The sequence below is a fragment of the Mastacembelus armatus genome, chromosome 12 (genome assembly GCF_900324485.2).
Source record: "Mastacembelus armatus chromosome 12, fMasArm1.2, whole genome shotgun sequence".
Lineage (NCBI taxonomy): Eukaryota > Metazoa > Chordata > Actinopteri > Synbranchiformes > Mastacembelidae > Mastacembelus > Mastacembelus armatus.
In genome coordinates this window covers 19,738,084-19,764,990 of record NC_046644.1, presented here as the reverse complement: position 1 = coordinate 19,764,990, position 26,907 = coordinate 19,738,084, and the positions used below count along the sequence as shown (strand labels likewise).

Here is a 26,907-nt window from a genome sequence, read left to right as displayed (position 1 = left end):
GCGAGCTGTCTCTTTAAATCGGTGTGAAAGAGGATTACCGCCGGTCGCCGCGATTCTGTTTTCACCGTCTGTTCCCCGGGTCTATTTCTGTGTGCGCGGCGGACGGTGCGAGCAGCGTCCTCCGGTCCGCGCGTTTTCCTGCTCGGTTCGAGCCCCCGGGAGGTCCACGTCAAAGTTTGGGGCATGGAAACGTCGTGACGGCTCAGCGTGGTAGGAAAGACCGCATTAACGCCCGACACTCCCAACTTTTCCTGCCATGGTAAGCCTGGATTACCGTGACCCGCAAACCATCAACCGCGTTCTCTTCGGCGTCTTTCCGCTAAAAATAACGGCAGCGTCGGGAGCTGTGGTGTGATGCCTCCGGTGACTGTGTGAAGTTGGCACCGAAATCAAAACGTACCCGGGTGAACATAAAATGCAGAAGAGCGTCCGGTACAATGAGGGCCACGCTCTGTATCTGTCGCTGGTCGCGCGTAAAGAGGGCACCAAGCGCGGCTTCCTGAGCAAGAAGACCGCGGAGAACAGCCGCTGGACCGAGAAGTTCTTCGCGCTCTACCAGAACGTGCTGTTCTACTTCGAGAACGACCAGAGCGCGAGGCCCTCCGGTATTTACCTGCTGGAAGGATGCACGTGCGAGCGGGCACCGGCGCCCAAGGCGTCCGCCATCACCAAGGAGCCCATGGAGAAACAGCAGGTGCGTCCTGGTGCAGGGATGGAGGGAGTACTCCAGTCCTTTACTGCAGTAAGACCGTGTACAAATACTAGTACTAGTCCTGCGCTCAAAAGTACCAAAGTACCATCATCCAAATGTACTTGAAGTATCCAAAGTAAAAGTACTCATTGTGCAGAACATTTCCCATGAATGTGTCTGATATTATTGGATTGTAATTACTGATGATTATTGCGTTGATCACTTTAAGGTTAATGATTCTGATTAGTGATGTTTCTCCTGAATTTGACCTTTGTCCTCTGGGGACCTGCAGGGGACATTATTCACAGTTTGACAGAGTAATTGATGAATCAGTTCATCAGTGATCAGTTGCTGCCCTGATCCAAACACTTTAGCAGTCACATTCTGCTGCTTTTACTTTGTAACGTGAATGATGGACTCAGGGTCCAGTTCTTCACCTTTAGGAGCTTTGACCCACATCTGCAGGTCTTCATCACGTGGAGACTTTGTAGGACAACAGCTGTTTATTGTCTCTGCTCCTCCAGTGTGAAGGTTTTCAGTCTGTTATCTGTTCTCAGGGGTGGGTTTTCTGAGACTCTGAGGGATTTTCTTGCCATCTAATAAACCAAGCAATTAATCCATGCATGAAGAAAAGGAGCAGCAGACTGATTGATAGTGCAAATAATGTTATTTTCAGCCCTAACTGAATCCAGCCTGATCCTGTAAAGAGCAGAACATCCTTTTAGAGCCTGCGGTTACTGATAATTGTCCTCAGAACTGGTCCTTATGAAAACATTTGTTCTGTGAAAACTAAATTAAAATGAGTGTTTTGGCTGCTGCAGGGTGTGAAGGCCGTCAGCAGCTCAGACTCAGCAGACGATTGTTTTTCTTCTGCATGTTCACCTCTGACCCTGTGTGTTTGGATTAGATCAGTTAGGTGGGATCTCTTCATCAACGTGCAGGTGATCTGTCGCACTTCGTTCGGCTCCTGATCCCTGTGGCGTCCTGACCTGCTGTCAGACTCGTGTCAAATTAAGGAGCTGTGTGGAAATGATTCTGGAGGAGGGAGAGTCAGAGAAACCTGAAGGTTCAAGGTTTTTCAGTCTCATTTGTGTCGTCCACATCCCAGAACTGAGGTTGTTTCCATCAGATCTGCTGTTTGATCCATGTCTGTCAGGGACATAGACCAGGTGTGAACCCCCTGAGCCCCTAAACTGCCAACATGCACAGACTGAACTGAAATGTGAAGAACAACAACATCATTTGTGCAGTTTCCTCCAGAGCGGCTGGGTTCCCATATGTTCTTTCCAGTTTGGTTCCCTCAGGAGCTTCTCCGTAAATGTCCAAGCAACGTGAAGCGTCCTGTCTGCTCCCGTCTCAGTGCTGGGGAACCAGACTGGACGTTGCTGGTGGATCAGAGGAACCAGAGCCCAGTGGACTCTTTGTTCCTTCAGACTGTAAACAGTGACGGCCGTTCTCAGCCTTTGGAGCTGGTTTTTGGAAAAAGAACCGTGTGAGCCAGGTCAGCTCAGATGTGGACCGGCTGGTGTCTCCGTCCATAGACACACCGGTGTTTACAACTCTCAGCCTCAACCTGATTATTTTCAGGGTTGATTAAGCTGCCAGATACTTTCTCCCTTCACTGATCAGTCATTTCATCTGTGAGACATCGACGAACATAAAACCTGTCGCAGTTTTCTGACATTATCAAAGCGTTTTTTGTTTGTTTTGTCCGACCAACAACCGACTTGATCTGTTATAAGGAAAGTTCTAGAGTAGCTCTGACTTGACTCCACAGGCCATATTTTAATGAATGCAGTGCGAAGTAAACTGAGAGGACGCTGCTCTAACAGTCAGGTCCCTGCACCTACTGGGTTCAGTCTGAGGCCCAGGTTTTAATGGAGCAGCATTAAAGTCCAACAGAACATCAGACAACATCAAAGAGGTTTTTACTATTGAGACTCGGCTCTTTTCATGTCCACTCTTCAGATTCCCTGCTCGCCTGAATCTGCAGCTACATAATGATCTTTCATTAGTATGTCTGTGATCGGTGCATTGACGTCAGCGTGCTAAATATAAGGTCTTTGTTCTTTGGAGCACGAGTCAGGTCAGTCAGGTTGTGTTTGGTGTTTTATTTCAGTCTGAATTTAAGGCAAACCTTCATGATTTTAAGGTTAAACACGACTGAACTTAGAGCGTTGAAACGTTTTACTTTGAAAACCACCGTCCGAACTTATGTGGTCCCAGTTCTGTCCTGGTCCAGTTGACTTGGTGCCGGTTGGATGGATAGAGATGTAAAGTTGAACACTTCACATATGAGTTTGTTGGAGCAGAGGAGGTCAGTACCCAGAGGTTCTTCTGTGTTTACCCAGTGCGTACTACACTGCAACAGCCCCGTTAATGGGATTAGTCTTAGATGAAGGTGAAGTGTCAATTTAATCTGGACAACAGCGATGAGAATAAACGTGATTACGACCTAATGAGATGGAAACAGCGTGGGCTCGGCTCAAACTGCGTGTAAGTCGCTGACGGACCGGCCTGAGATTATTGTTGTGTTTTACTTTAACGGGACTCGTCTGTAAAAAGTCTCTTCGTTTTTACTAAAAGCTGAAGCTGCTGCTCCTCGAGGCCGATGCAGGCTGGACCAGTTCCAGTTCTGGGGTAAAGTTTGGGGATTCAAACTGAGCTGGTGCACTGGGTCAGATGTGCTGCTACAGGTGACAGTTGGTCTGGTGGTTGGTCTGTCGAAGAGAGAGCGAGTAGAGGATGATGACGATGGTTATTAAGGGGGAATTACATTTTAAGAGGAAGGTGCAGTTTGTTTGCATTGGAGCGTGTTTGGCTGCTTCACTCTAACAGTTACAGGAGGATTTGCAGAAATGAGAGTACGGGGAAGTTAAAGAAGCAAAGATTTGATGAACGTGTTCACAGAAACTAAAGCCGGAGTCTGTGTTTACTGTTTCCATGTGTTTGTGTCTGACTGCTCTGGGATGCTGCTGTGCTCGAACTAAGAATAGCATCCTTACTGGTCCTATTGCCTGCAGTCACTGTCTCAATACCAAGTCAACATGAGTGCACCTCACACACACACACACACACACACACACACACACACACACACACACACACACACACACACACACAGTCTGCTGTGATCCAGGCTTCATTTCTCCTTAATTGACCAGACTGAGTGTCAGCAGCTGAAGAAACAGTCCTGCAGAAACTAGTGTTTCCTCTGAGGCTGTTTCTGCCTTTACAGCACTGCTGTTCAGTCTTCATAGAAACACACATGGTGAAATGGCAGTGCAGCCACGTTCCTGTCAACGTATCTAAGAAATGAAACGCAGTCACAGTAACATGACTCACAAACCTGCGTTAAACAGGATCTGCAGTTCACACAGACCTGATGAGTGAAGGTGCAGGAGCTTTTATTTATTTATGTATTTATTTATTTGGGGGTCGTGAATGTAAAGTTCTGTGTGATTTCAGTAGATTAGTGTGAACTTTGACCTGCTGCTGACTCTAAATGATGTTGAGACTGATGTGACCTCAGGCTGACGATACGTAACGTTAGCTAAAGAGTCTAAACACGGTGTCGGTGCTTGTTTCCACTGCTGCTGATGTGAATGTGAGGGTTTGGTTTGTGTTCCTGTTTCTCCAGTCGCTGTCACTAAATCTCTGCAGGAGGAGATGATGTGGTAGTATAAAATATTTGGTTTCTGAATGTTTAGAGTTTAAAAGTGGATGGACACGTGTTTCTAGACAGAAGGAAATGGGGAATAAAGTAAATGTGTCTCCTTTTAAAGGTGAGAAAACCAAACAACTGTGGTTTAGCGACACAGAGAAAGTATCTGCTGCCTGTTGGGGCAGGAGGGAGGACGTCACTTTTTTTCGTCTGTCCATCACGGACAGATGAAGCGTCACGGTGCTGCAGGTCAGACGAGCTGGATGTGGTGATGCTGCCTTAAAGCCTCCGGTCTCTCTGTCATTGTTATCCTGCAGCTTAGAGCAGGCTCATGGCCGGGGAAGCCGCATTAGCAGTGCAAGGAGCTGTGCAAGCCTTGGTTATGTAAACTAACCCCCCACCCCCAACACACACACACACACACACACACACACACACAAACAAGCCCTTAAGCCTCTCTGGTCTGCAGCCGACACGCTCGCAAGTGTCTCTCACCCGCTTATCGTTACATTATTACTACACAGGCCCGTGGCCCCAGAGCAGCGTCTCCTGTCAGATGCTATAATGCAGGAAAACAGACATGCAGCAGGGGACTGTCGTCGGAGTGTGGAGAGGTTTGTGTTTCAACAAGCAAAGGAAAGTCTCCGTCAGCAGAAACAACAGTTTAGACAGATCATCTGAATATTTTCAGCGTAGTCACGTGTTCCCTTTTATTTAGACCAGTTCTGATTTGAAAATGCTGCTGATCCTCAGTCAGTCCAGTCCATCTTCTTCTTCTTTACCCACATGTCACTAATGCTGACTGTGCTCGTTTTCATTATTAGACTCATCTGTTGTCAGCGTGTGAAGCTGTGAGGGCTGATCATTTGATTATTTATTATTGTATTGATTGTGTGTGTGTGTGTGTGTGTGTGTGTGTGTGTGTGTCTGTGTGTGTGTGTCCACTAATCATAAAGCTCTAGTCCCTGACATGTTCTGAAAGAAGTATTGTTTATGTTTAGATCAGTGCAGTTTGACTAATTGTTACTGCATTGGACTGGATCAGCTTTTATTAAGAACAGATATTACATAACGTGTTTGCTCTCGTCCTTTTGTTATTCCTGCAGTATCTCGGTTGTTTACTTGTCTCTTTAGATTCTGCTCATGAAAAAATGACATAAAGCTATTTACCGTCTCTGCTCGTCTCAAATATGTGATTCTTATATGGCGGTTTATCACTCAATATGTTGAAGGAGACGTCACTGATGTCTACCCAGCTTCCTGTGTGTGTGTCTCAGTGAATAACTTTCCTCTGTGTGACCTGTGACCTCTCTGTGACCTGTGACCTCTGTGTGACCTGTGAGCTGAGCTCTTTGGAAAAGACTCCAACCTGGACACCATGAGGACTAACACCTCGTCCACTACAGCTCGTCTCTCGTCAAGAGAAAGTTGACTTTAAATTACAATGGCCAGGACACAGGGATCCACCGGGTGCAATGCATCCTGGATGTTGTAGGATGTTTCAGCGTTTGGGAATAACACATCCTTTTAATTTGTACTGTCTGACACATAAAGGGCTGAGCTGGATTAAAACAGTGGATTATTCCTTCAGTAAATTTGTGATGCAGATTTCTTCTTCCTGTCTGGGCCACAACAGTTTTTCTGTCTTTCCATGAAAAGTTTTGGTTTGATGGAAATCTCATCACCAGGGACTGTGAAACACAGCACAGGGGAACATTCAAGCCTGAACACTTTTGGACTAAATACTTAAATCTGCTGTTCCTCTTGCAGACATAAATTTAGAAATGTTAATATCCTGTCTGCTATTTTCAGATTACAGTGACGTTATGTCATTTCTGACCCCACAGTCTTCTTTTTAAATCTCTTACGTCTTAAATGAAAAATCAAAAGAAAGCAGATCCTCTTGGTGCTTTTTTTGTTGCACAATCTTAAGTAGGTCAGGTCACATAATGATCCTGAAACCCCATTTCCCTTCATTCACTCAGCTCATTGTTGTGCCAACCAGACTTGATTTTGGTGTTTGTGTTGCTGAAGTACTGTGGAAAATGAAATGCACATGTGGCTGCTTCCTTTTCTTTTTAAAAACTCAGTGTGTTTGAATTATTGTCTGTCTGTCTCTCTCTTCTGTAATGCAGCACTACTTCCTGGTCATTTTTGGCCACGATGGACAGAAGCCGCTGGAGCTGCGGACAGAGGAGGAGTCGGACTGTAATGAGTGGGTGGAGTGCATCCAGCAGGCCAGGTGAGACTGGAAACCAACCGCTTTATATAAACTTTGTACTTTTCCCTACAGAACCTTTATCTGACAGCTGCAGATTTAGATTTGAGATAAAACATGTTATAATCTTATAAAAAGCCTTTTTAGCGTCTGACTCTACAGAGAAACAGGATGGAAGTCACATTATTCAACTGTCAACCCGAAACGTCCAATAAACTTTGTGTTTTGTTTTTTTTCTTCTGCCATTAATGACCTCATGACCCCTCAGATTTACTTGGTGACCCTTTGGAGGCCCCCGACCCCCAGGTTGGGAACCAGTGGACTAAACTAACTGTATAAAGGAGTTAAAGCAGCTTCAACAGTAAAATGCTGCTGAAGCTTTGATTCATCAGGATTAACAATCTAATAATGTCAGATAGAAAAACAGACACTTTACTGCAGAATGTGTACTTTTACTGCTGATACTTTAACTACAATCTGTTGGTAATACTCCTGTACTTCTGTAATGCAGGACTTTTACCTGTAGTGTAGTACTGTGTTTTTACATGGTTGTATTTTGGAGGAATTCTACTTCCTTCTCTCTAATTTAGATCTTTGCTATTTTTTCAATCATTGAAAAATCTTTGATTTTTGATCATGCAGTTAAAAATCACACACACACACACACACAGAGTTGGTAAATCATTTGCTGCAGATAGAAACTGTTCTCTATGTTCAGCTTCTTTTTGTACTGATGCACATTTGGCACAACTACAATGTTTTTTTTTTTTTTGTTTTTTTTTTGTTCAACATCTGAGAGTGTGCACGTGCATGTGTGTGTGCACGTGCATGGACGTGTTGTGCTCGCAGCGGTTCACATTTAGGTCACACTGGTGCTGCGTTGCTGCACCGGTTACATCACAGCCCTGATCCAGACCGTCCCTCCTGTTTTTCTCTTCAAATCCAGCAGGGACCGTGAGGCACCTCGAGCCACCTGTTTATTTTTGCACCGTAACGTGTCGCCGTGCGTGTGCACGTGAACTGTTCAGCTGAAACTCTGTAGATGTTAAACTGCCTGCCTGTCTGTGCTCGTCCCTTTAGCTACTCTGACATCATCATCGAGCGCGAGATCCTCATGCAGAAGTACATCCACCTGGTCCAGATCATGGAGACTGAGAAGGTGGCAGCCAATCAGCTTCGCACTCAGCTGGAGGACCAGGACACAGAGATTGAGAGGCTCAAAGCTGAGGTATGTATGAGCGCATCCACACCTGCGTGCACATGCGTACAGAAGCCCCCACATATAGTCGTGCACGTGCACAGGCACTCAGGTGCTTCTTATCCTGTGACGAGATATTTGTTGTTGTGGGTCCATGAAAATCTCCTCAGGGCCACTATGTTCACATCGAGACTGTTGTTGTGCCAGATTCTAGTGTTGAACAAAACCAAGGAGCAGCTGCAGCCAAACCAGAACAACCAAGAGGAGGAAGACCCAGATATTAAAAAGATCAAAAAGGTAAGTTGTCAGTATCACGTGTTAATGTTCAGAGACTCAAGTAAAGAAAGCGAAACAGGTGGTCCTGCTGCGACTGCGCAGGTGCAAAGCTTCATGCGCGGCTGGTTGTGCCGGAGGAAGTGGAAGATCATCGTCCAGGACTACATCTGTTCCCCACACGCTGAGAGCATGAGGAAGAGGAACCAGATCGTCTTTAACATGGTGGAAGCGGAGACGGAGTACGTCCACCAGCTGTCCATCCTGGTGAACTGCTTCCTGAGGCCGCTGCGTATGGCCGCCAGCTCCAAGAAACCTCCCATCAGCCACGACGACGTCAGCAGCATTTTCCTCAACAGGTACAAGGGTCACATGTTTTATCTTCCACTTTATAGTGACAGTAAAAACCTCCTCCAGACTGGTCTGACACCAGGTCTCCTTTTCTAGTGAGACCATCATGTTCCTGCATGAGATCTTCCACCAGGGCCTAAAGGCTCGGATCACCAACTGGCCCACTCTGGTTCTGGGTGAGGATCAGAGTAAAAATAAAACACGTTTGCACATTTGTGGACAGGTACTTAACATCTCATTTCTCACATGGGATAAATTCTCAAAAGGTGCCGTTTTACTTTCATTTGTAACGGCAGGAAACCAACAAGGGCTTGGGGCCTTTTAAATTTCACATCACACCAAACTGACCTGAACTGGCACCGAAGGAAATCAGGCAGAGATTATATTGCACAATGTGGAAACAACATGCGTCTTTTGGGTTTTGTGATAAGTGTGTGTTTCCTTTTTGCAGCCGACCTGTTTGACATCCTGCTGCCCATGTTGAACATCTACCAGGAGTTTGTGCGTAACCACCAGTACAGTCTGCAGGTGCTGGCCAACTGTAAGCAGAACAGAGACTTTGACAAGCTGCTGAAACAGTACGAGTCCAACGCTGCATGTGAGGGTCGGATGTTGGAGACGTTCCTCACTTATCCCATGTTCCAGGTCAGACGCTCATTTGTCACCTCAGACTTAAACACTCAGCTTAAATTAAATTAGGATTATGTTTCTGCATGAGAGATGAGGGAAACCACAAATCTGTGGTTCGCCTGCTGCAGTAAATGAATTATATCTGATCTGTGCTCCTTATTAGGTCTTAGTGCATACAGACGCAGGTGTCCTGCTAATCCACACACTTGTGCATGTATGAGAATGTTTTCTGGGCATATTTTAGATTCCACGGTACATTATCACTCTCCACGAGCTGCTGGCACACACCCCTCATGAGCATGTGGAGCGCAAGAGCCTGGAGTTCGCTAAATCCAAACTGGAGGAGCTGTCGAAGTAGGTGTTCACAGGTTTAGTGGTGCGTGTTTTTAAAAAAAAAAAGGGGGTGCTGTTGATGATGAGGGTGATTGCTCGTGTCGTCAGGATGATGCACGATGAAGTGAGCGACACCGAGAACATCAGGAAGAACCTGGCCATAGAGCGGATGATCGTGGAAGGCTGTGACATCCTGTTAGACACGAGCCAGACCTTCGTCAGACAGGGTGAGCTCTCCCTTCGACATCCGCCCCCTGCTCTCTCTCTTTATCGACTCCTCCTTGTTCCTCCGTCACTTTTCGCTCTCTGTTTCCGTGGCCAGGCTCTCTCATCCAGCTGCCGTCCAGCAGCGAGCGGGGCGTGCTCAGTAAGGTCCGCCTGGGCTCCCTGTCGCTGAGGAAGGAGGGGGAGCGGCAGTGTTTTCTCTTCACCAAACACTTCCTCATCTGCACCCGAGCATCTGGAGGAAAGCTCCACTTGCTGAAGGTCGGCCTCAGCTGTCCTCGAATATTTACCGCCTCACTGCACATCATGACCATCCAGAGAAAGACTTAAAGTGCCAACGTGGTTTTAGGTTTCTGACTAATAAACGCAGCAGCACTAAGTGCTGGGTAATAAGTTCCTCCTTTTGTTTCAACAGCAAGGAGGAACTCTGTCTCTGATCGAGTGTACCCTCATCGAAGAACTAGACTCCAGTGACGAGGACTGTGAGTACCTTAGCACCAGATCAGACCTTTAGTGCCTGACGTCTGTTGTGAACTCAGCCATGTGTTTGTTTTTGCAGACAACGCAGCAGGTCAGGGCTTCAGCCACCTGGAGTTTAAGATCATGGTGGAGCCTCCTGACGGCCAGGCCTTCTCTGTGGTCCTCTTGGCTCCTTCTCGCCAGGAGAAGGCTGCATGGACCAGCGATATCAGCCAGGTGACGCCCTCTGTTCGAAGCAGACACCAAGTTCCTGATCCTGGATCTGCCGACGCTCATGTTTGTGTCTCTTGTGTTTCTCCCGTCTCAGTGCATCGATAACATTCGGTGTAACGGCCTGATGACCAGTGTGTTCGAGGAGAACTCCAAAGTCTCTGTGCCGCACATGATCAAGTAAGAAAAGACTTAGACTGATGATATGGGTTTATAATCTGAGTCTCAATTGATTAGTACAGAAACAAACAGATTCTGTAAATACAGATACAGGTATCACCTGGATTAAAGTAGTCTCTAATGTTTTTCTTCAGGTCTGATGCTCGGCTGCATAAAGACGACGTCGACATTTGCTTCAGCAAGACGCTGAACTCCTGCAAGGTCCCACAGATCCGCTACGCCAGCGTGGAGCGTCTGCTGGAGCGACTGACAGACCTGCGCTTCCTCTCCATCGACTTCCTCAACACCTTCCTCCACACCTACAGGATCTTCACCACAGCTGCCGTGGTCATCGACAAGCTGGTTGACATCTACAAGAAGCCGTTCACCTCCATACCTGTCAGGTACCTGCCGCCGCGTCTACACGTCTGTAAAAATGTTTGTCGGCACCTATTTGTCCGTCCTCCCCTCTCATGTCGTCGTTCTTTTCTCACCAATCACCTCCTTCATCCGTCATGTCCCAGGATCGAACAACATTCGTGTGATCGTCTGTCCATCATGTCCCTCTGTCCTGACTACACCCTGAAGATCACGCAGCTCGCCCTGGACCAGTCCAAGTAAAAAGCATCACCTGATGATTCACTTGTACCAGCGTTTGTCAGAGACTGACCTGCAATTCATCTTTCCCCCAGGTCTCTGGAGCTGTTCTTCGCGACCAACCAGGGCACCTGGGGATCCGACCCTCTTAGCAACAAGTCGCCGAGACTGTGCCGCAAGTTTTCCTCTCCTCCCCCTCTCTCCATCCCCTCTCGCACCTCCTCCCCCGTCCACTGCCGCAAGCTGTCCCTCAGTTCCCCGATCATGATGAAAACAGGAGCTTTGGACCTGTCCACCACCCCTCCCTCCTCCTCTGCAGCCAACTCCCCGACCTCCAGCCACAGCCCGTCCATCTCCTCCCCCCCTCCCAGCTCAACCAGGCCTCCCTCTGGCTTCTCCTCCCCTCCGCCCACCGCCACGCACTCCCCCAGCCTACCCCAGGCCTGTTGGGTGTCCTCGCCGCCCCCCGTCTCCACCACGGCTCCGCTGGACCTCAGCCGCGGTCCCAGCTCCCCGGAGCTGAGCCCGGCCGCGGGGGAGGACGTCAGCGCAGAGCTGCCTCGCATCGACGCCTTCTGTGGGAAGCTGAGGCGCAGCATCCGCAGGGGTATGTATCCGCAGCATGTGATCCACGTATGAACACCGAGGCTTCAGAGTGACTCTGAGCACGACTGTGATTCATTTATCACTGGTTATATTTCAGCCTGACTCATAAATGGGGTCAACGTGAAGTCAGAGGCAGACAAACTGGAGACGAGAGAAAGAAAACGAAAGATAAATGAAAATAAGATTTTCAGTAACAAAATACAGAAGTTTCTGACCCAGATCAGGAAACAGGGTCATCTAAAGGTTATGGTGTTGTTTTTCAGTCCAGACACACTTTGTGTCTTTATTTACTAGTCATGGTTTGATATAAATCTGAGGACCAGAGGCTCCTGATGTGTCTGGTCCACTGATGACGTTAACTACCTCATATACTTCTAATTTGAAGTACTTTATATATCGCTGGGTAGCTGACGTTGACTACCTTATATACTTCTAATTTGAAGTACTTTATATACCGCTGGGTAGATGACGTTAACTACCTTATATACTTCTAATTTGAAGTACTTTATATATCGCTGGGTAGATGACGTTGACTACCTTATATACTTCTAATTTGAAGTACTTTATATACCGCTGGGTAGATGACGTTAACTACCTTATATACTTCTAATTTGAAGTACTTTATATACCGCTGGGTAGCTGACGTTAACCACCTTATATACTTCTAATTTGAAGTACTTTATATACCGCTGGGTAGCTGACGTTAACTACCTTATATACTTCTAATTTGAAGTACTTTCCATACTGCTGGGTAGCTGACGTTAACTACCTTATATACTTCTAATTTGAAGTACTTTATATACCGCTGGGTAGCTGACGTTAACTACCTTATATACTTCTAATTTGAAGTACTTTATATACCGCTGGGTAGCTGACGTTAACTACCTTATATACTTCTAATTTGAAGTACTTTATATACCGCTGGGTAGCTGACGTTAACTACCTTATATACTTCTAATTTGAAGTACTTTATATACCGCTGGGTAGCTGACGTTAACTACCTTATATACTTCTAATTTGAAGTACTTTATATACCGCTGGGTAGCTGACGTTAACTACCTTATATACTTCTAATTTGAAGTACTTTATATACCGCTGGGTAGCTGACGTTAACTACCTTATATACTTCTAATTTGAAGTACTTTATATACCGCTGGGTAGCTGACGTTAACTACCTAATATACTACATCAGCTCAGCGGCTGTAACATCTGTTTCACAGCTGTCCTGGAGTCGGTGTCACTCGACAAATTCATCCCAGAATCCATAGTGAGCAGTGAGGCGGGCGACATGTCTCCTTGTCGTTCCCCTTCGACGCCCAGACATCTCCGCTACAGACAGACAGGAGGTGCCGTGCGCGTGCACACACACACACACACACAGAGACACACACACACAGACACACACACACGCACACAGACACGCACACACACACACACACACACACAGACGTGCTGCTGCGTCTCCACAGGGTCTTTGTACAGTCTCTCACGTCTCTCCCTCCCTACAGTCACATCAGGGGAGAATTCTCGCTGCACAATGTCGCCGGCCTCAGCGTTCGCCATCGCCACTGCTGCTGCTGGACATAGCAGCTCCCAGGGTGAGCCCAGCACGCCGTGAAGGTCACACAGCAGAGCAAGAGAAATGTTATGTTGTAACAGTTAAATGGCACCAAATCATCTGCCGTAAAGAGCTAACCTTTGAAAATACCACGGCTTTAGGTGTGTTTGGGCCTGTGCCAGAGTCTCCCTGGTTCATTTTCTCTTTTTCTCATTTGGACTTTTTGGTTGTAAACTGCAGAGACCAGGACTTTATGTAGGATCAGAAGAACAGGTTGTGTCTGATCAGGGCTTGGTTTTAAAGGTGAATCTGTTTTTCTCTCTCAGGTTTCAGTAATTCTGAAAAAGCGTGTGACAAAGAGTTCATCATCCGCAGAGCTGCTACCAACAGAGTCCTCAACGTGCTGAGACACTGGGTTTCCAAACACTCCCAGGTGAGTCCTGTTTGCCTCCATTCCCAAGGCTGCATCTCCTTCTCCTGCTGCAGGAAAGATGGCAGGAAGCCATCACTGCATCTCTGACATTTCACTTTCTGACACTTTCAGCTTCAGCTTCAGCCCTGGACCTGAGCTGAAACACGAGGTGATCCAAACTTTGCCTGGTGGTGTGAATATTGAACCTGTCTTTTATGTCATCCACAGTCCAGTATCTTCATCTTTGAACCACTGTAGCTGTTTATCCTGGTGTGTTCGAGCTGAATCAGGCTCTTGCTCGAACTTGTTTGTGTTCTAAGGTCATTTGGGGGCGTTTAAGTTTTAGTCCTACTCTTCACTCCTGCAGAGATACGTGAGTGAAGGTCTCCTGGATGTTGATAGATAAACGCTGAGCCTCTCCAGAGGAACGCCGCTCGCCCGCTCAGTGTCAAGTGCGTGTGAAGTGTGTGGAGCTTATCTGATGCTTTTTGAGCATTTTGGTTTGTCTTAAACTTTGGTTCTTTGTTCCATCAGCAGAGCTGTGGTTTTAAAAAGTTCCTCTTATGTTTCATTCCTGCGTCTCTATGAACCTTTACAACGCAAAAGTCATTCTGGTCCTGAACAGGTCTTTGCTCAGGTCCGTTTGTCTGGGCGCTTTCCCGAAGACTTGTAGGCTTCGGGTTCACCTGGAGTCTGTTGTTGTCTGTTCCCACCCCCGTGTGTCTCCTCCCCTGTCACTCTTGCCCCTGATGGAGGTGACCTTTGCCCTCCGTGTTTTTCCCTCCACCCAGGGAGCTTGCTAAAGGTCAGCCTCCTCCCCAGGGACACTAAAGGACATTTTCATTTAAGTTTACATAAGCTGCTGTTTTGGTGCCTGGCTGCTGTGGCCTGAGACCTGAATATTTGTAACTTGCTCCTATTGATAAACAAAGTTTTAAACAGCGGAGAGTTTGAGTTGGTTGGTGTCAGGGGCAGAGAAGCTCTAACCCCAGAGAAGGTCTTTCTTGTCTTCCTTTACCCTCCTGTCGTGTTCACCTCCTGCCCCTTACTTTAGTGTTCCCTGCTCTTAAATTAGCACAAAAACCATTTTTCACCACCAAATTTTTATTCAACATTCTTTAGCTGTGAACAATGTCTCAAAGTAGTGTTTAACATGAATTTATAGAATTAGACATAAAAGAACTGCAATGAAAATACAAATACTATATATTGAAATATTAAAATGTATTACAAAATGAACATGTAATGTAAAAAATAAATGGAAAACCAAAGACCAAACTCAACATGAAGTTGTGTGCGTGTGTATGTGCGCACGCGCATGCTCAGGTCAGAGTGGGCCTTTCAAACATAGGCATCACATTTTCAGCATCTCAGGCTTGTTTTGTTGTCTCTAGGGGCACAGAGCTCACATCGCTTCCTTTTCTGCCCATGTCCTTATTGGCTGAGAGCAGCCAGGTGAGCGGATGGGGGTGGGGCTTGCACACTCCTAACCAGACTGGCAGAGGCTGGTGTGCGGTGAATGTGCTGGCGCCGTTGAATAAGAGGAGTCACCAAAGCTTTTGTAGTCCACTTCCACTGTAAACAGTGTTGGTGGAGCACTGCTTCCTCCTCCTGAGGCGCCGGACGGTTTGCCAGAATCTCTTCGGGGCCGACAGGTAGTCCTTCTCCATGGCCTCACCGAGCTCCTACAGTACCCGAGTTTTTGCCGTCGTCACCGCCTGGGCTGCAGTTCACGCTTGGTCCGACGGTACCCGTCAGCTGCTTCGGGAGTCCCACAAGCCAACCAAGCTCGGTAGGACTCCTTCTTCAGCTTGACGGCATCCCTTACCTCCGGTGTCCACCACCGGGTTCGGGGACTGCCGCCGCGACAGGCACCCGAAACCTTACGGCCACAGCTCCTAGCCACCGCGTCGACAATGGAAGTGGAAAACATGGTGCATTCGGAGTCTGTCCCGCTTCCAACTCACCACCAGGTGGTGATCAATTGACAGCTCTGCCCCGCCCTTCACCCGAGTGTCCAAGACATACGGCCGAAGGTCACATGACACGACTACAAAGTCGATCATTCACCTGCGGCTTGGTCAGTCGCCTGCTCATTGTGTCAGAGTAAAAGGAGTGCAAGGCAAACATCAAGCTACATATATGGGGTCTGTGTGAAGGTGATACATTGATTAGTCTGGAAGGTGTGGTTCACGTGGGGGATAGGCACAAAAGCATGGGAAAGAGATGTGTACCCGCAAAAGACATTGTTTGGTCTGAAATGTGAGTGAGTGACTGAGAGTGAGTGAGTGAGTGTGAGTGAGTGAGTGAGTGAGAGTGAGGAGTGAGTGAGTGGAGTGAGTGAGTGAGAGTGAGGAGTGAGTGAGTGTGAGTGAGTGAGTGAGAGTGAGTGAGTGAGTGTGAGTGAGTGAGTGAGTGAGAGTGAGTGGAGTGAGTGAGTGAGAGTGAGGAGTGAGTGAGTGGAGTGAGTGAGTGAGTGAGTGAGAGTGAGGAGTGAGTGAGTGTGAGTGAGTGTGTGAGTGGAGTGAGTGAGGGAGTGAGTGTGAGTGGAGTGAGTGAGTGTGAGTGAGTGTGAGTGGAGTGAGGAGTGAGTGAGTGAGTGAGTGAGTGTGTGAGTGGAGTGAGTGAGTGTGAGTGAGTGAGAGTGAGTGGAGTGAGTGAGTGGAGTGAGTGAGTGAGAGTGAGTGAGGAGTGAGTGAGTGAGAGAGTGGAGTGAGAGAGTGAGAAGTGAGTGAGTGTGAGTGAGTGAGTGAGTGAGTGAGTGAGTGAGTGAGTGTGAGTGAGTGAGAGTGAGTGAGTGAGTGTGAGTGAGTGAGGGAGTGTGAGTGAGTGGAGTGAGTGAGAGTGAGGAGTGAGTGAGTGGAGTGAGTGAGTGAGTGAGTGAGTGTGAGTGAGTGACTGAGAGTGAGTGAGTGTGAGTGAGTGACTGAGAGTGAGTGAGTGAGTGTGAGTGAGTGAGTGAGTGAGAGTGAGTGGAGTGAGTGAGTGAGAGTGAGGAGTGAGTGAGTGGAGTGAGTGAGTGAGAGTGAGGAGTGAGTGAGTGTGAGTGAGTGTGAGTGGAGTGAGTGAGTGAGTGAGTGTGAGTGGAGTGAGTGAGTGTGAGTGAGTGTGAGTGGGAGTGAGGAGTGAGTGAGTGATGAGGTAGTGATGTGAGTGGCGTGGAGTGGAGTGTGCGTGCGTGAGATTGAGTGGAGTGAGTGAGTGGAGTGAGTGGAGTGAGTGTGAGTGGAGGCGTTGCGTTAGGTGATAGAGTGGAGTGAGAGAGTGAGCATAGTTATGTGAGTGTGAGTGAGTGAGTGAGTGAGTGAGTGGAGTGAGTGTGTGAGTGAGGAGTGAGTGAGTGTGAGTGAGTGTGTGAGTGGAGTGAGTGTGGGAGTGAGTGTGTGAGTGGAGTGAGTGAGGGAGTGTGTGAGTGGAGTGAGTGTGAGTGAGTGAGTGAGTGAGTGGAGTGAGTGAGGGAGAGTGAGTGGTGTGAGTGAGTGTGTGAGTGAGTGAGTGAGGGAGTGTGGTGAGTGGAGTGAGTGAGCGTGCGTGCGTGAGTGAGTGAGTGCGTGTGAGTGCGTGCGTGAGTGAGTGGCGTGTGAGTGTGGAGTGTGAGTGTGAGTGAGTGTGTGAGTGGAGTGAGTGTGAGTGAGGGTGCGTGAGTGGAGTGAGTGCGTGCGTGAGTGTGAGTGCTGACCTGAGAGTGGTGAGTGTGCGTGAGTGACTGAGCGTGAGTGCGTGAGTGTGAGTGAGTGAGTGCGTGTGTGCGTGGAGTGAGTGCGTGAGAGTGCGGCGTGAGTGCGTGAGTGCGTGCGTGGTGCGTGAGTGAGGAGTGATGAGTGTGCGTGAGTGTGTGAGCGTGGCGTGGTGAGTGGTGAGTGGAGTGGAGTGAGTGCGTGAGTTGAGCGTGGGCGTGGCGTGCGGAGTGGTGCGTGAGGGCGTGTGTGAGTGAGTGCGTGAGTGTGGCGTGAGTGAGCGGAGTGGCGTGAGTGCTGGAGTGCGTGAGTGAGTGCGTGCGGATGGCGTGGCGTGAGTGCGTGGCGTGCAGTGGAGTGCGTAGAGTGTGAGTGCGTGATGGTGAGTGAGTGCGTGTGAGTGAGTGAGGTGCGTGAGTGTGCGTGGTGTGTGCGTGGCGTCGTAGTGCGTGCGTGCGTGTGTGCGTGGCGTGCGTGCGGGCGTGTGCGTGGCGTGAGTGTGCGTGGCGTGAGTGCGTGCGTGAGCTGCGTGCGTGCGGCGTGCGAGCGTGTGCGTGCGTGTGGTGGTGTGGCGTTGCGTGAGGGCGTGTGTGCGTGGCGGTGCGTGCGCGTGCGTGCGTGCGTGCGTGAGTGAGTGTGCGTGCGTGAGTGTGAGTGGCGTGAGTGCTTCCCCGAGTGTCCAAACATCAGGCGAAGGCACATTACATAACGACGACAAGGTCGAGCCCAATTCACTGCGGCTGTGGCCAGTCGTCCTGCTGCAGTTGTGTCAGAGTGAAAAGGAAGTGCAAGGCAAACAGTCAAGCTACGATATAGGTCTGTGTGAAGGTGATACATGGATTAGTCTGGAAGGGGGGTATCACTGGGATTGAGGGCACAAGCATGGGAAAGAGATGTTGATTGTACGCGCAAAGACATTGTTTGGTCTAAAGTAGAGTGAGTGAGGGAGAGTGAGTGAGTGGAGTGGTGAGGTGAGTGAGTGGTGAGAGTGAGGAGGGAGTTGGGAAAGTGAGGTGAGTAGGGAGAGTGAGGAGTGAGTGAGTGAGTGGAGTGAGTGAGTGAGAGGTGAGTGAGTGAGTGTGAGTGAGTGAGAGTGTGAGAGGGAGGGGAGGAGTGAGTGAGGGTGAGGAGTGAGTGAGTGGAGTGAGTGAGTGAGTGAGTGAGAGTGAGGAGTGAGTGAGGGTGAGTGAGTGTGTGAGTGGAGTGAGTGAGTGAGTGGTGGAGTGGAGTGAGGGAGTGTGAGTGAGTGTGAGTGGAGTGAGGAGTGAGTGAGTGAGTGAGTGAGTGTGTGTGAGTGGAGTGAGTGAGTGGGAGGAGGGTGGGTGAGAGTGAGGGGGAGAGTGGAGTGAGTGAGTGAGGAGGGAGTGAGGAGTGAGTGAGTGAGAGAGGAGGAGTGAGGGAGAGGGAGTGGAGTGAGTGAGTTGTGAGTGAGTGAGTGAGTGAGTGAGTGAGTGAGTGATGTGAGTGAGGGAGAGTGAGGGAGTGAGTGGGAGTGAGTGAGTGAGTGTGAGTGAGTGGAGTGAGTGAGAGTGGAGGAGTGAGTGAGTGGAGTGAGTGAGTGAGGAGTGTGAGTGGAGTGAGGGAGGGAGAGTGGAGTGAGTGGAGTGAGTGAGGAGAGTGAGTGAGTGAGTGGAGTGAGTGAGTGAGTGAGAGTGAGTGGAGTGAGTGAGAGTGAGGAGTGAGTGAGTGGAGTGAGTGAGTGAGAGTGAGGAGTGAGGAGTGTGAGTGAGTGTGTGAGTGGAGTGAGTGAGTGAGTGAGTGGAGTGGAGTGAGTGAGTGTGTGGAGTGTGGGGGAGTGAGGTGAGTGAGTGGAGTGAGTGAGTGTGTGAGTGGAGTGAGTGAGTGTGAGTGAGTGAGAGTGAGTGGAGTGAGTGGAGTGGAGTGAGTGGAGTGAGAGTGAGTGAGGAGGGTGGTGGAGTGGGTGAGGGAGTGAGTGAGTGGAGTGAGTGGGAGGAGTGAGTGAGTTTTGAGTGCGTGGATGAGTGGAGTGGTGAGTGAGTGAGTGACGTGATGAGGAGTGTGACGTGAGTGTGCGTGAGGTGTGAGAGTGAGTGTGAGTGAGTGAGTGTGGAGCGTGGAGTGAGAAGTGCGGGATGTGTGAGTGCGCGGGAGTGTGCGTGATGGTGGAGTGAGTGTGGGAGTGTGAGTGAGTGAGGAGGCGTGTGAGTGAGGTGTGAGTGCGTGTCGTGGAGTGGTGAGTGAGGGAGTGTTGTGAGTGGAGGTGAGGGCGAGGCGTGAGTGCGTGCGTGAGTGCGTGGGCGTGAGTGCGACTGCTGAGGGGGTGAGTGAGGAGTGAGTGAGTGAGTGGTGAGTGAGTGGAGTGAGTGGGAGATGAGTGTGAGGGGGGTGATGAGTGGGGTGCGTGCGTGAGTGAGGAGTGTGAGGGAGTGCTGAGGTGAGGGAGTGTGAGTGAGTGATGAGGTGAGTGCTTGCGTGTGAGGAGTGCGTGGGTGGCGTGAGTGGATGAGTTGCGTGAGGTGAGGATGATGAGAGTGGAGTGAGTGGAGTGAGTGAGTGCGAGTGAGATGAGTGAGTGAGTGCGTGTGTGCGGGCGATGTGGCGTGCGTGCGTGTGCGTGCGGGCGTGCGTGAGTGTGCGTGGCGTGGCGTGCGGGCGTGCGTGCGTGTGCGTGCGTGGCGTGAGGCGTGTGCGTGCGTGAGGTGCGTGCGTGCGTGCGTGGCGTGCGTGGCGGCGGCGTGCGTGCGGTGAGTGCGTGTGCGTGGCGTGAGGCGTGCGCAGTGCGTGCGTGTGCGTGCGTGATGCTGTGCGTGCGTGGCGTGTGGCGTGCGTGGCGTGCGTGCGTGCGTGTGCGGGCGTGTGTGCGTGGCGGCGTGTGCGTGAGTGCGTGGTGCGTGGGTGCGTGGCGGTGAGCGTGGTGAGTGCGTGGCAGTGTGGCGTGCGTGCGTGCGTGCGTGCGCGTGCCGTGCGTGCGTGCGTGCGTGCGTGTGCTGTGCGTGCTGCCTGCGTGGACGTGCGTGCGGGTGCGGTGGCGTGTCGTGCGCTGAGGCGTGACGCGTGTCGTCGGGTGCGTGCGCGTGCTGGGTTGCGTGGCGTGTGTGTCGTAGGTGCGTGCTTGCGTGGCGTGCGTGAGTGGCGGCGTGGTGCGTTTGCCTGCGTGTGTGCGTGGCGTGCGTGCTGCGCTGAGTGCGTGGTGCGTGTGTGGTGCGTGGACGTGTGCGTGCGGGTGCGTGCTGTCGTGCGTGGTCGTGGCGTGCGTGTCGGTGCTTGGGTCGGTGTGGTGCGTTGCTGCGGCATGGGCGTGGTGGGGTGCGTGCGGCGGCGTGGTGCGCGTGGCGTGCGGTGGCGTGTCGCGTGCGTGTGTGCGTTGGCGTGTGCGTGCGTGGCGTGCGTGCGTGTGCGTGAGTGCGTGTGCGTGCGTGAGAGGCGTGGTGCGTGACGTGGCGTGCGTGCGTGCCGGGCTGCGTGCGCGTGCGTTGTGCGTGCGTGGTGATGGGCGTGTGCGTGGGTGGTCGTGTCAGGTGCGGTTCGGCGGGGCGTGCCGTGTGTCGTGCCGTGCGTGCGTGTGTGCGTGCGTGTGTCCAGTGAGCGTGCGTGGACGGCGTAGTGCGTCGTGGCGTGCGTGGTGGTGCGTGGGCGCGGACGTGCGTGGCGGATTTGCGTGCGCGTGGGAGGGGGCGTGCGTGTCGTGCGTGCGCCGTGCGGGGCGTGCGTGCGTGTGCGTGCAGTGTGCGTGCGGGTTCTGGGTGCGCGTGCTGCGTTGGTCGTGGCGTGGCGTGCGGCGGACGTGTGCGTGGCGATGCGTGCGGGCGTGGCGCGTGCGTGCGTGCGTGTGCTGCGTGGCGTGTGCGTGTGCGTTGGCGTGCGGCGTGCTGTGCGTGCGTGGTGCGGGCGTGTGTGCGCTGGCGTGCGTGGTGTCGTGCGTGGTGCGTGGCGTGTGCGTGACGGTGGCGTGCGTCGGCGTGCGCGTCGTGCGGCCGGTGCGTGGGCAGTGGCGGGCGGGCGTGTGCGTGGCGTGCGATGCTGTGGGGCGTGGTGCGGGCGTGGCGTGGCGGCGTAGCGGGCGTGTGCGTGGCGTGCGTTGCGTGGCGTGGTGCGGCGTGGTGCGTGGCGTGCACGTGCGTGCGTGTGTGCGTGGCGTGCGTGCGTTGGTTGGCGTGGCGTGCGCTGGAGTGCGTGCGTTGCGTGGTCGTGCGTGCGGCGTGCGCGTCCGTGCGGCGTGCCGTGCGTGAGGGCGTGTGCGTGGCGTGGCGTGCGTGCGCTGCGGCCGTGCGGTGCGTGCGTTGGCGTGCGTGCGGGCGTGTGCGATGGACGTGCGTGGCGGCGGTGCGGCCGTGCTGGTGCGTGTGTGGCGTGTGCGTGCTGCGTGCGCGTCGTCGCGTCGGGTGACGGCGTGCGTCGTGGTGCTGCGCGTGCGGCGTGCATGGCGGCGTGTGTGTCCGTGTGCGTGGCTGTGCGTGGTGCGTGACGTGTGCGCGTGTGTGCGTGGCGTCGTGCGTGTGTCGTGGCGTGCGGCGTGGCGCGTGCGGCGTGCGGCGTCGTGCGTGCGCTGCTGGCCGCGTACGTGCGGTGGCCGGGGCGGGTGTTGCGTGCGTGGCCGTGCGTGCGCGGCGCGTGCGTGACGTGGTGGCGTGGCGTGTCGGGCGTGTCGTGGCGGGCTGTGCTGCGTGGCGTGGCGTGGGGGCGTATGCGTGGTGCAGTGCGGGCCTGTGCCGCTTGCTGGCGTGCGTGCTCGTGTGTGCGGCGTAGCGTGCGGGCTGCTGTGGCGTGCGTGCTCTTGTTGGCGTGCGTGCGATGCTGTGTCGTGCGTGCGTGCCGTCCTGGGCGTGCCTGCGGGCGTCGTGTAGCGTCGGCGTGGCGTGCGCGTGGTCGCGTGCGTGCGATGCGTGCGTGTCGTGCCTGGCGTGCGGTGTGTGTCGTGCGTGGCGTGCGTGTGCGTGCGTGCGTGCATCGTGCGTGCGGCGTGGCGACGTGCGTGCGGGCTGGACGTGCGTGCGTGGCGTGCTGTGCGTCGTGCGGACGTGCGGCGTGCGTGCGTGGCGGCGTGTGCGTGCGTGCGTGGCGTGGTGCGTCTGTGCGTGCGTGCGTGCGTTGGCGTGCGTGGCAGGTGCGGGTGCGTGCGTGCGTGGCGTGCGTGGCAGTGCGTGCTGCGTGCGTGTGCGTGCGTGTGGTGCGTGCGTGGCGTGGCTGTGCGGGCGTGATGCGTGCGGTGGCGTGGTGGTGTGCGTGCGTGCGTGCGTGACGTGCGGTGAGGTGCTGCGTGGCGTGCGTGCGTTCGTGCGTGCGCTGTGCGTGCGTGCGTGCTGGCGAGCGCGTGCGTGCGTGCGTGGCGTGGCTGCTGCAGTGCGTGCGTGCTGCGTGCGTGAGCAGTGGTGCGGGGCGGTGTGCAGTGGCGTGCGTGGTGCGTGGTGGCGTGCGTGTGTTGCTGTGCGTGTCGTGGCGTGCGGGGTGTCGTAGGAGTTGCGTGGCGTGCGTGCGTCAGTGTTGTGGCGTGGCGTGCCTGCGGGCGTTTGTGTGCGTGCGTGCGTGCGTGCGTGCGTGCGTGCGTTTGCGTGCAGTAGCGCGTGCGTGCGTGTGCGTGCGCGTGCGGTGCGTGGCCGTGCGTGCGTGCGTGCCGTGCGTGCGTGTGCGTGCGTGCGTGGCGTGTGTGGGGCAGTGGCTGGCTTGCGTGTGCGTGCGGCGTGCGTGCTTGCGTGCGGTGCGTGGCGTGGCGGCGTGCGGGAGTGTCGTGCTTGAGCGTGCGTGTGGGTGTGCGTGCGTGCGTGTGCGTTGGGCGTGCGTGCGTGCGTGCGTGTGGCGTGCGTGCGTGGCGTGCGTAGTGAGTGCGGTGTGCGTGGCGTGCGTGCGTGTGTTGGCGTGGGTGCGCGTGCGGCGTGCGTGCGTGTGCGTGGCGTGCGTTGGGGGTGGGGGGGCGTGCGTGCGTGGCGTGCGTTGTGCGTGGCGTGTGCGTAGGGCTGCGTGTGCGTGGCGTGCGTGCGGGCGTGGTGCGGGGCGTGGCGTGCTGTGTGTGGCGTGCGTGCGTCGTGTGCGTGCGGCTGCGTGCTTGCGTGGCGTGCGTGCGTGCGTGCGTGAGTGTGCGTGCGTGCGTGGCGGCGTGCGTGGTGCGTGGCGTGGCGTGCCTGCGTGCGTGCGTGCGTGCGTTGGGGTTGGCTGTGTCTGGGGGCCTGTTTTTCTGTCTGCCTGGCTGCCCTCTGTCTGGCTCCCCCTTCACTTGCCTCTGGACGGATCCCCCTTTTGGCCCGGGCACACCACCGGGGTACAAGGTGGATTTAAACCACTCAAAATTCAATGAAAGCAGTGGTCATCCTTATATATTGTTAACGTGCATAGTGTGTGGAGGATATCTCAGGCCTGAGAAGAATGAGAAAGAGGAGAAGAGAGAGGGGTGAAGAAGAGGTGAGAGAGGTGAGGAGGAGGAGGAGGAGAGGGCGAGGAAGAGAGAGGGAGAGGGAGAGGTGAGGAGGAGAGAGAAGAAGGGAGGAGAGGAGCGGAGAGAAGGAGGTGAGGGGGGAAGTGAGAGGAGAGGGAAGGAGAGATAGGGGTTTGAAAGGAGAGGAGGAGAGAGGGGGGGGGGAGAGAGGGAGAGAGAGAGGAGAGATAGCTGAAGAGTGATGCGAGCGTGCTAGAGGCGACGGAAGTAGCGATGATTGAGGCGCGGGCGTAGGCTCGCGCGAGGAGGACGGGGAGGCTTCTGACGTGAACGGAAGATGAGCTTGGCGGGGACCGGAGGCTATAACTCGATGCGGTAGAGCGACGGAAGAGCGGCTGCGCGGCCGCTTGGATTGCACGTCCTCTCGCACGGGCGCAGAAGGGCGGGATCGCGTAGAGAGCTCGAGGCTGTTGATACGCTGAGGGCGGAGGGATGGTCTTCGAACTGGAGAGGAGACGCGAGTTAGTGTAACGCAGGCGAATGCGCCGGTCTGGCGCGAGAGAGCCTGCGTTGAAGATCATCGGAGACTACTTGCGTTCGTTCGCGACGCGAAAAGAGGAGGCTATCGAGCGCACGGCGGGCGATGATGACGGCGTGCGGGGTACCCACCCAGAGCCCAGGCAGAAATTGCGATCGCGGGCCGCCTACGTTCCTACGTCCATGATACATCCCTCCCCCCCCACGCGATAAATTCGAGCCGCCACTCGTCTCTCCTTGACTGTGGGGATGGGTGGAGTGGGGGTGTGGGGTGTGGCCTGGGGTGGGTGGACTAGGGCTGGGGAGGGGGTGTGTGGCGGGTGGACCGACTCCCCTCGAGAGCTCTCTGAGATTCTTAATACTCCCCCTTTCTGCTTATGAGCTTACGCGTTCGTCGTTCTCTGTCGCTTAAGCGCGCTGTTCTATCTCTTCTTTTCTCTCCTTCGCTTCGAGCTCGCTTCTTTCTTCCTTCTGCGTCCTTTCTCGGCCTTCTCGTCCCTGCCATCCGCCTGTCACCCCCCCCCCTTTTCTTCTTGTTTTTCCTTGTCCCTGCTGTCAGATTTGTACCCGACACCCCGACAGGACGTTCCTTTCAAAGATGAAAAATCAGTGGAAGGTTCCTGCAGGACCAGACTAATGTTGATTTATGAGGATCAAACATGTTTCATTAGGATTTCTCTAGTAATTTGGTCTTTTCGTACAGTTTTGCATCATTTCTTTACCTCAGATTTTGTCTTTAAGGACCCAACCTGGTGCTGCACAGTGTATCCAACAGTGAACTAGTAAAAATATCCTGTAGGGGGCATCCTTTCATGTGCAATGCAGCTGCAGACACAATCACAGCAAAGAATTCATCCTATTTATCATATAGTAAATAAAAAGATCTAAAATTGAGTCTAAGCACAGTGTCTTTGCTGAATCACCTCCTGGACAAAGCTGGGTCTTGTTTCTATAACTGCGTTTCTATGACTGCATTTCTATGACTGCGTTTCTATGACTGCATTTCTATGACTGCGTTTCTATGACTGCGTTTCTATGACCGCTTTTCTATAACTGCGTTTCTATAACTTTCTATGACTGCGTTTCTATAACTGTGTTTCTATGACTGCGTTTCTATGACTGTGTTTTTATAACTGCGTTTCTATGACTGCGTTTCTATGACTGCATTTTTATAACTGTTTCTATCACTGCGTTTCTATCACTGCGTTTCTATGACTGCATTTTTATAACTGTTTCTATGACTGCATTTCTATGACTGTTTTTATAACTGTTTTTATAACTGCGTTTCTATGACTGCGTTTCTATAACTGTTTCTATGACTGCGTTTCTGACTGCGTTTCTGTGACTGCGTTTTTATAACTGTTTCTATAACTGTGTTTTTATAACTGTGTTTCTCTGACTGCGTTTCTATGACTGCGTTTCTATGACTGTGTTTTTATAACCTTGTTTCTATAACTGTGTTTCTATAACTGTTTCTATAACTGTGTTTTTATAACTGTGTTTCTATGACTGCGTTTCTATAACTGTGTTTTTATAACTGTTTTTATAACTGTGTTTCTATAACTGTTTCTATAACTGTGTTTTTATAACTGTGTTTCTATGACTGCGTTTCTATAACTGTGTTTTTATAACTGTTTTTATAACTGTGTTTCTATAACTGTTTTTATAACTGTGTTTCTATAACTGTTTTTATAACTGTGTTTCTATGACTGTATTTCTCCACCAGGACTTTGACATGAACAGTGAGCTGAAGCTGGGGGTGATCAGTCTCCTGGAAGAGGTGCTGCGAGATCCAGACCTGCTGCCCCAAGAGAGGAAAGCAACCACCAACATTTTAAGGTCAGTCTCCGTCCGTCCGTTATCATCCATCAGGCACCAGCATTATATTGTTAAATCAGTCTTTCATCTATTTGATGTAGTTTTCTTCTTACTGTACGTCTGGTCATTTATTACACGTCCCCGACTGAATATTTAAATTCATGTTTTTACATTTCTCCACTCATTTTGAATAATGAAGGACCAGCTGGTATGGATGTTTCCGAGCTGGTCAAATATGACAGATGACTTGTTTATGCTAAAATCAGTTTACATATCTGTTTATGTTACCACAGTTTAAACTTTCCCAGGAGTAAAACGTGTTTTCTTACGCTGTGTGTTTTCCCCGTCAGTGCACTTTCTCAAGAAGAACAGGACGATGCTCAGCTGAAGATCGAGGACATATTACAAATGGTCAGTGTTACCACCTGGTTTGCACACAGCAGGGATTTATGGTTATTTTCCTGTGGCAGTTGTTGAAATAATGTGTCCCCTGGTTATGGAACAGAAAAGCTGTCCCCTGCTACACTTCATCGTGGTAAGACTGATGATGATGATGTTAGGAAGAAGTCAGCCCCGTAATGAAACCACCTGCTGTACAGTAGCTCCAGTCTAATGTGGTGGATTCTGTTACAACCTTCACCAGCAGCCTCCCAGTTTGTGGCCTCAGTGTTTTTGTGTCTGTGCTTGGTTTGCAAAGCGCTTTGGGGGATTCTACCCTCAGCAAATGGACTTTCCACATGCACAGTGTGTGTCTGTGTTTGCAGGCGGAGAGTCCAAGAGCAGAGTGTTTTGAGTTTCTGTCTGCCATGGAACTGGCGGAACAGATCACACTGCTGGATCACATCGTGTTCAGGAGCATTCCCTATGAGTGAGTACGACGTTCCCCTCACACATCCACACCTCGGCTTGTTCAAACAGTGTTTGTACAGCAGTCGTCCAAAC

At 51.9% G+C, this 26,907-nt stretch overlaps 1 protein-coding gene across 6 annotated transcripts in view; it reads left to right on the top strand.

Moving 5' to 3' along the window:
* rasgrf2a (Ras protein-specific guanine nucleotide-releasing factor 2a) overlaps positions 1–26,907 on the top strand; it is a 30,047-nt gene continuing 3,140 nt past the window's right edge. The window contains exons 1-22 of one of the 6 annotated variants that reach the window (XM_026297345.2): positions 1–694; positions 6,491–6,597; positions 7,654–7,801; positions 7,979–8,068; positions 8,150–8,403; positions 8,492–8,571; positions 8,847–9,040; positions 9,270–9,379; positions 9,467–9,585; positions 9,681–9,844; positions 9,999–10,065; positions 10,143–10,279; positions 10,371–10,453; positions 10,588–10,836; positions 10,957–11,049; positions 11,125–11,636; positions 12,856–12,981; positions 13,144–13,233; positions 13,520–13,626; positions 25,874–25,986; positions 26,316–26,376; positions 26,730–26,833. In XM_026297345.2, coding sequence (XP_026153130.1) covers positions 416–694; positions 6,491–6,597; positions 7,654–7,801; positions 7,979–8,068; positions 8,150–8,403; positions 8,492–8,571; positions 8,847–9,040; positions 9,270–9,379; positions 9,467–9,585; positions 9,681–9,844; positions 9,999–10,065; positions 10,143–10,279; positions 10,371–10,453; positions 10,588–10,836; positions 10,957–11,049; positions 11,125–11,636; positions 12,856–12,981; positions 13,144–13,233; positions 13,520–13,626; positions 25,874–25,986; positions 26,316–26,376; positions 26,730–26,833 — 3,287 coding nt within the window. In that variant the 5' untranslated portion in view covers positions 1–415. The other 5 variants (XM_026297344.2, XM_026297347.2, XM_026297343.2 and 2 more) reach the window with 5 other exon arrangements.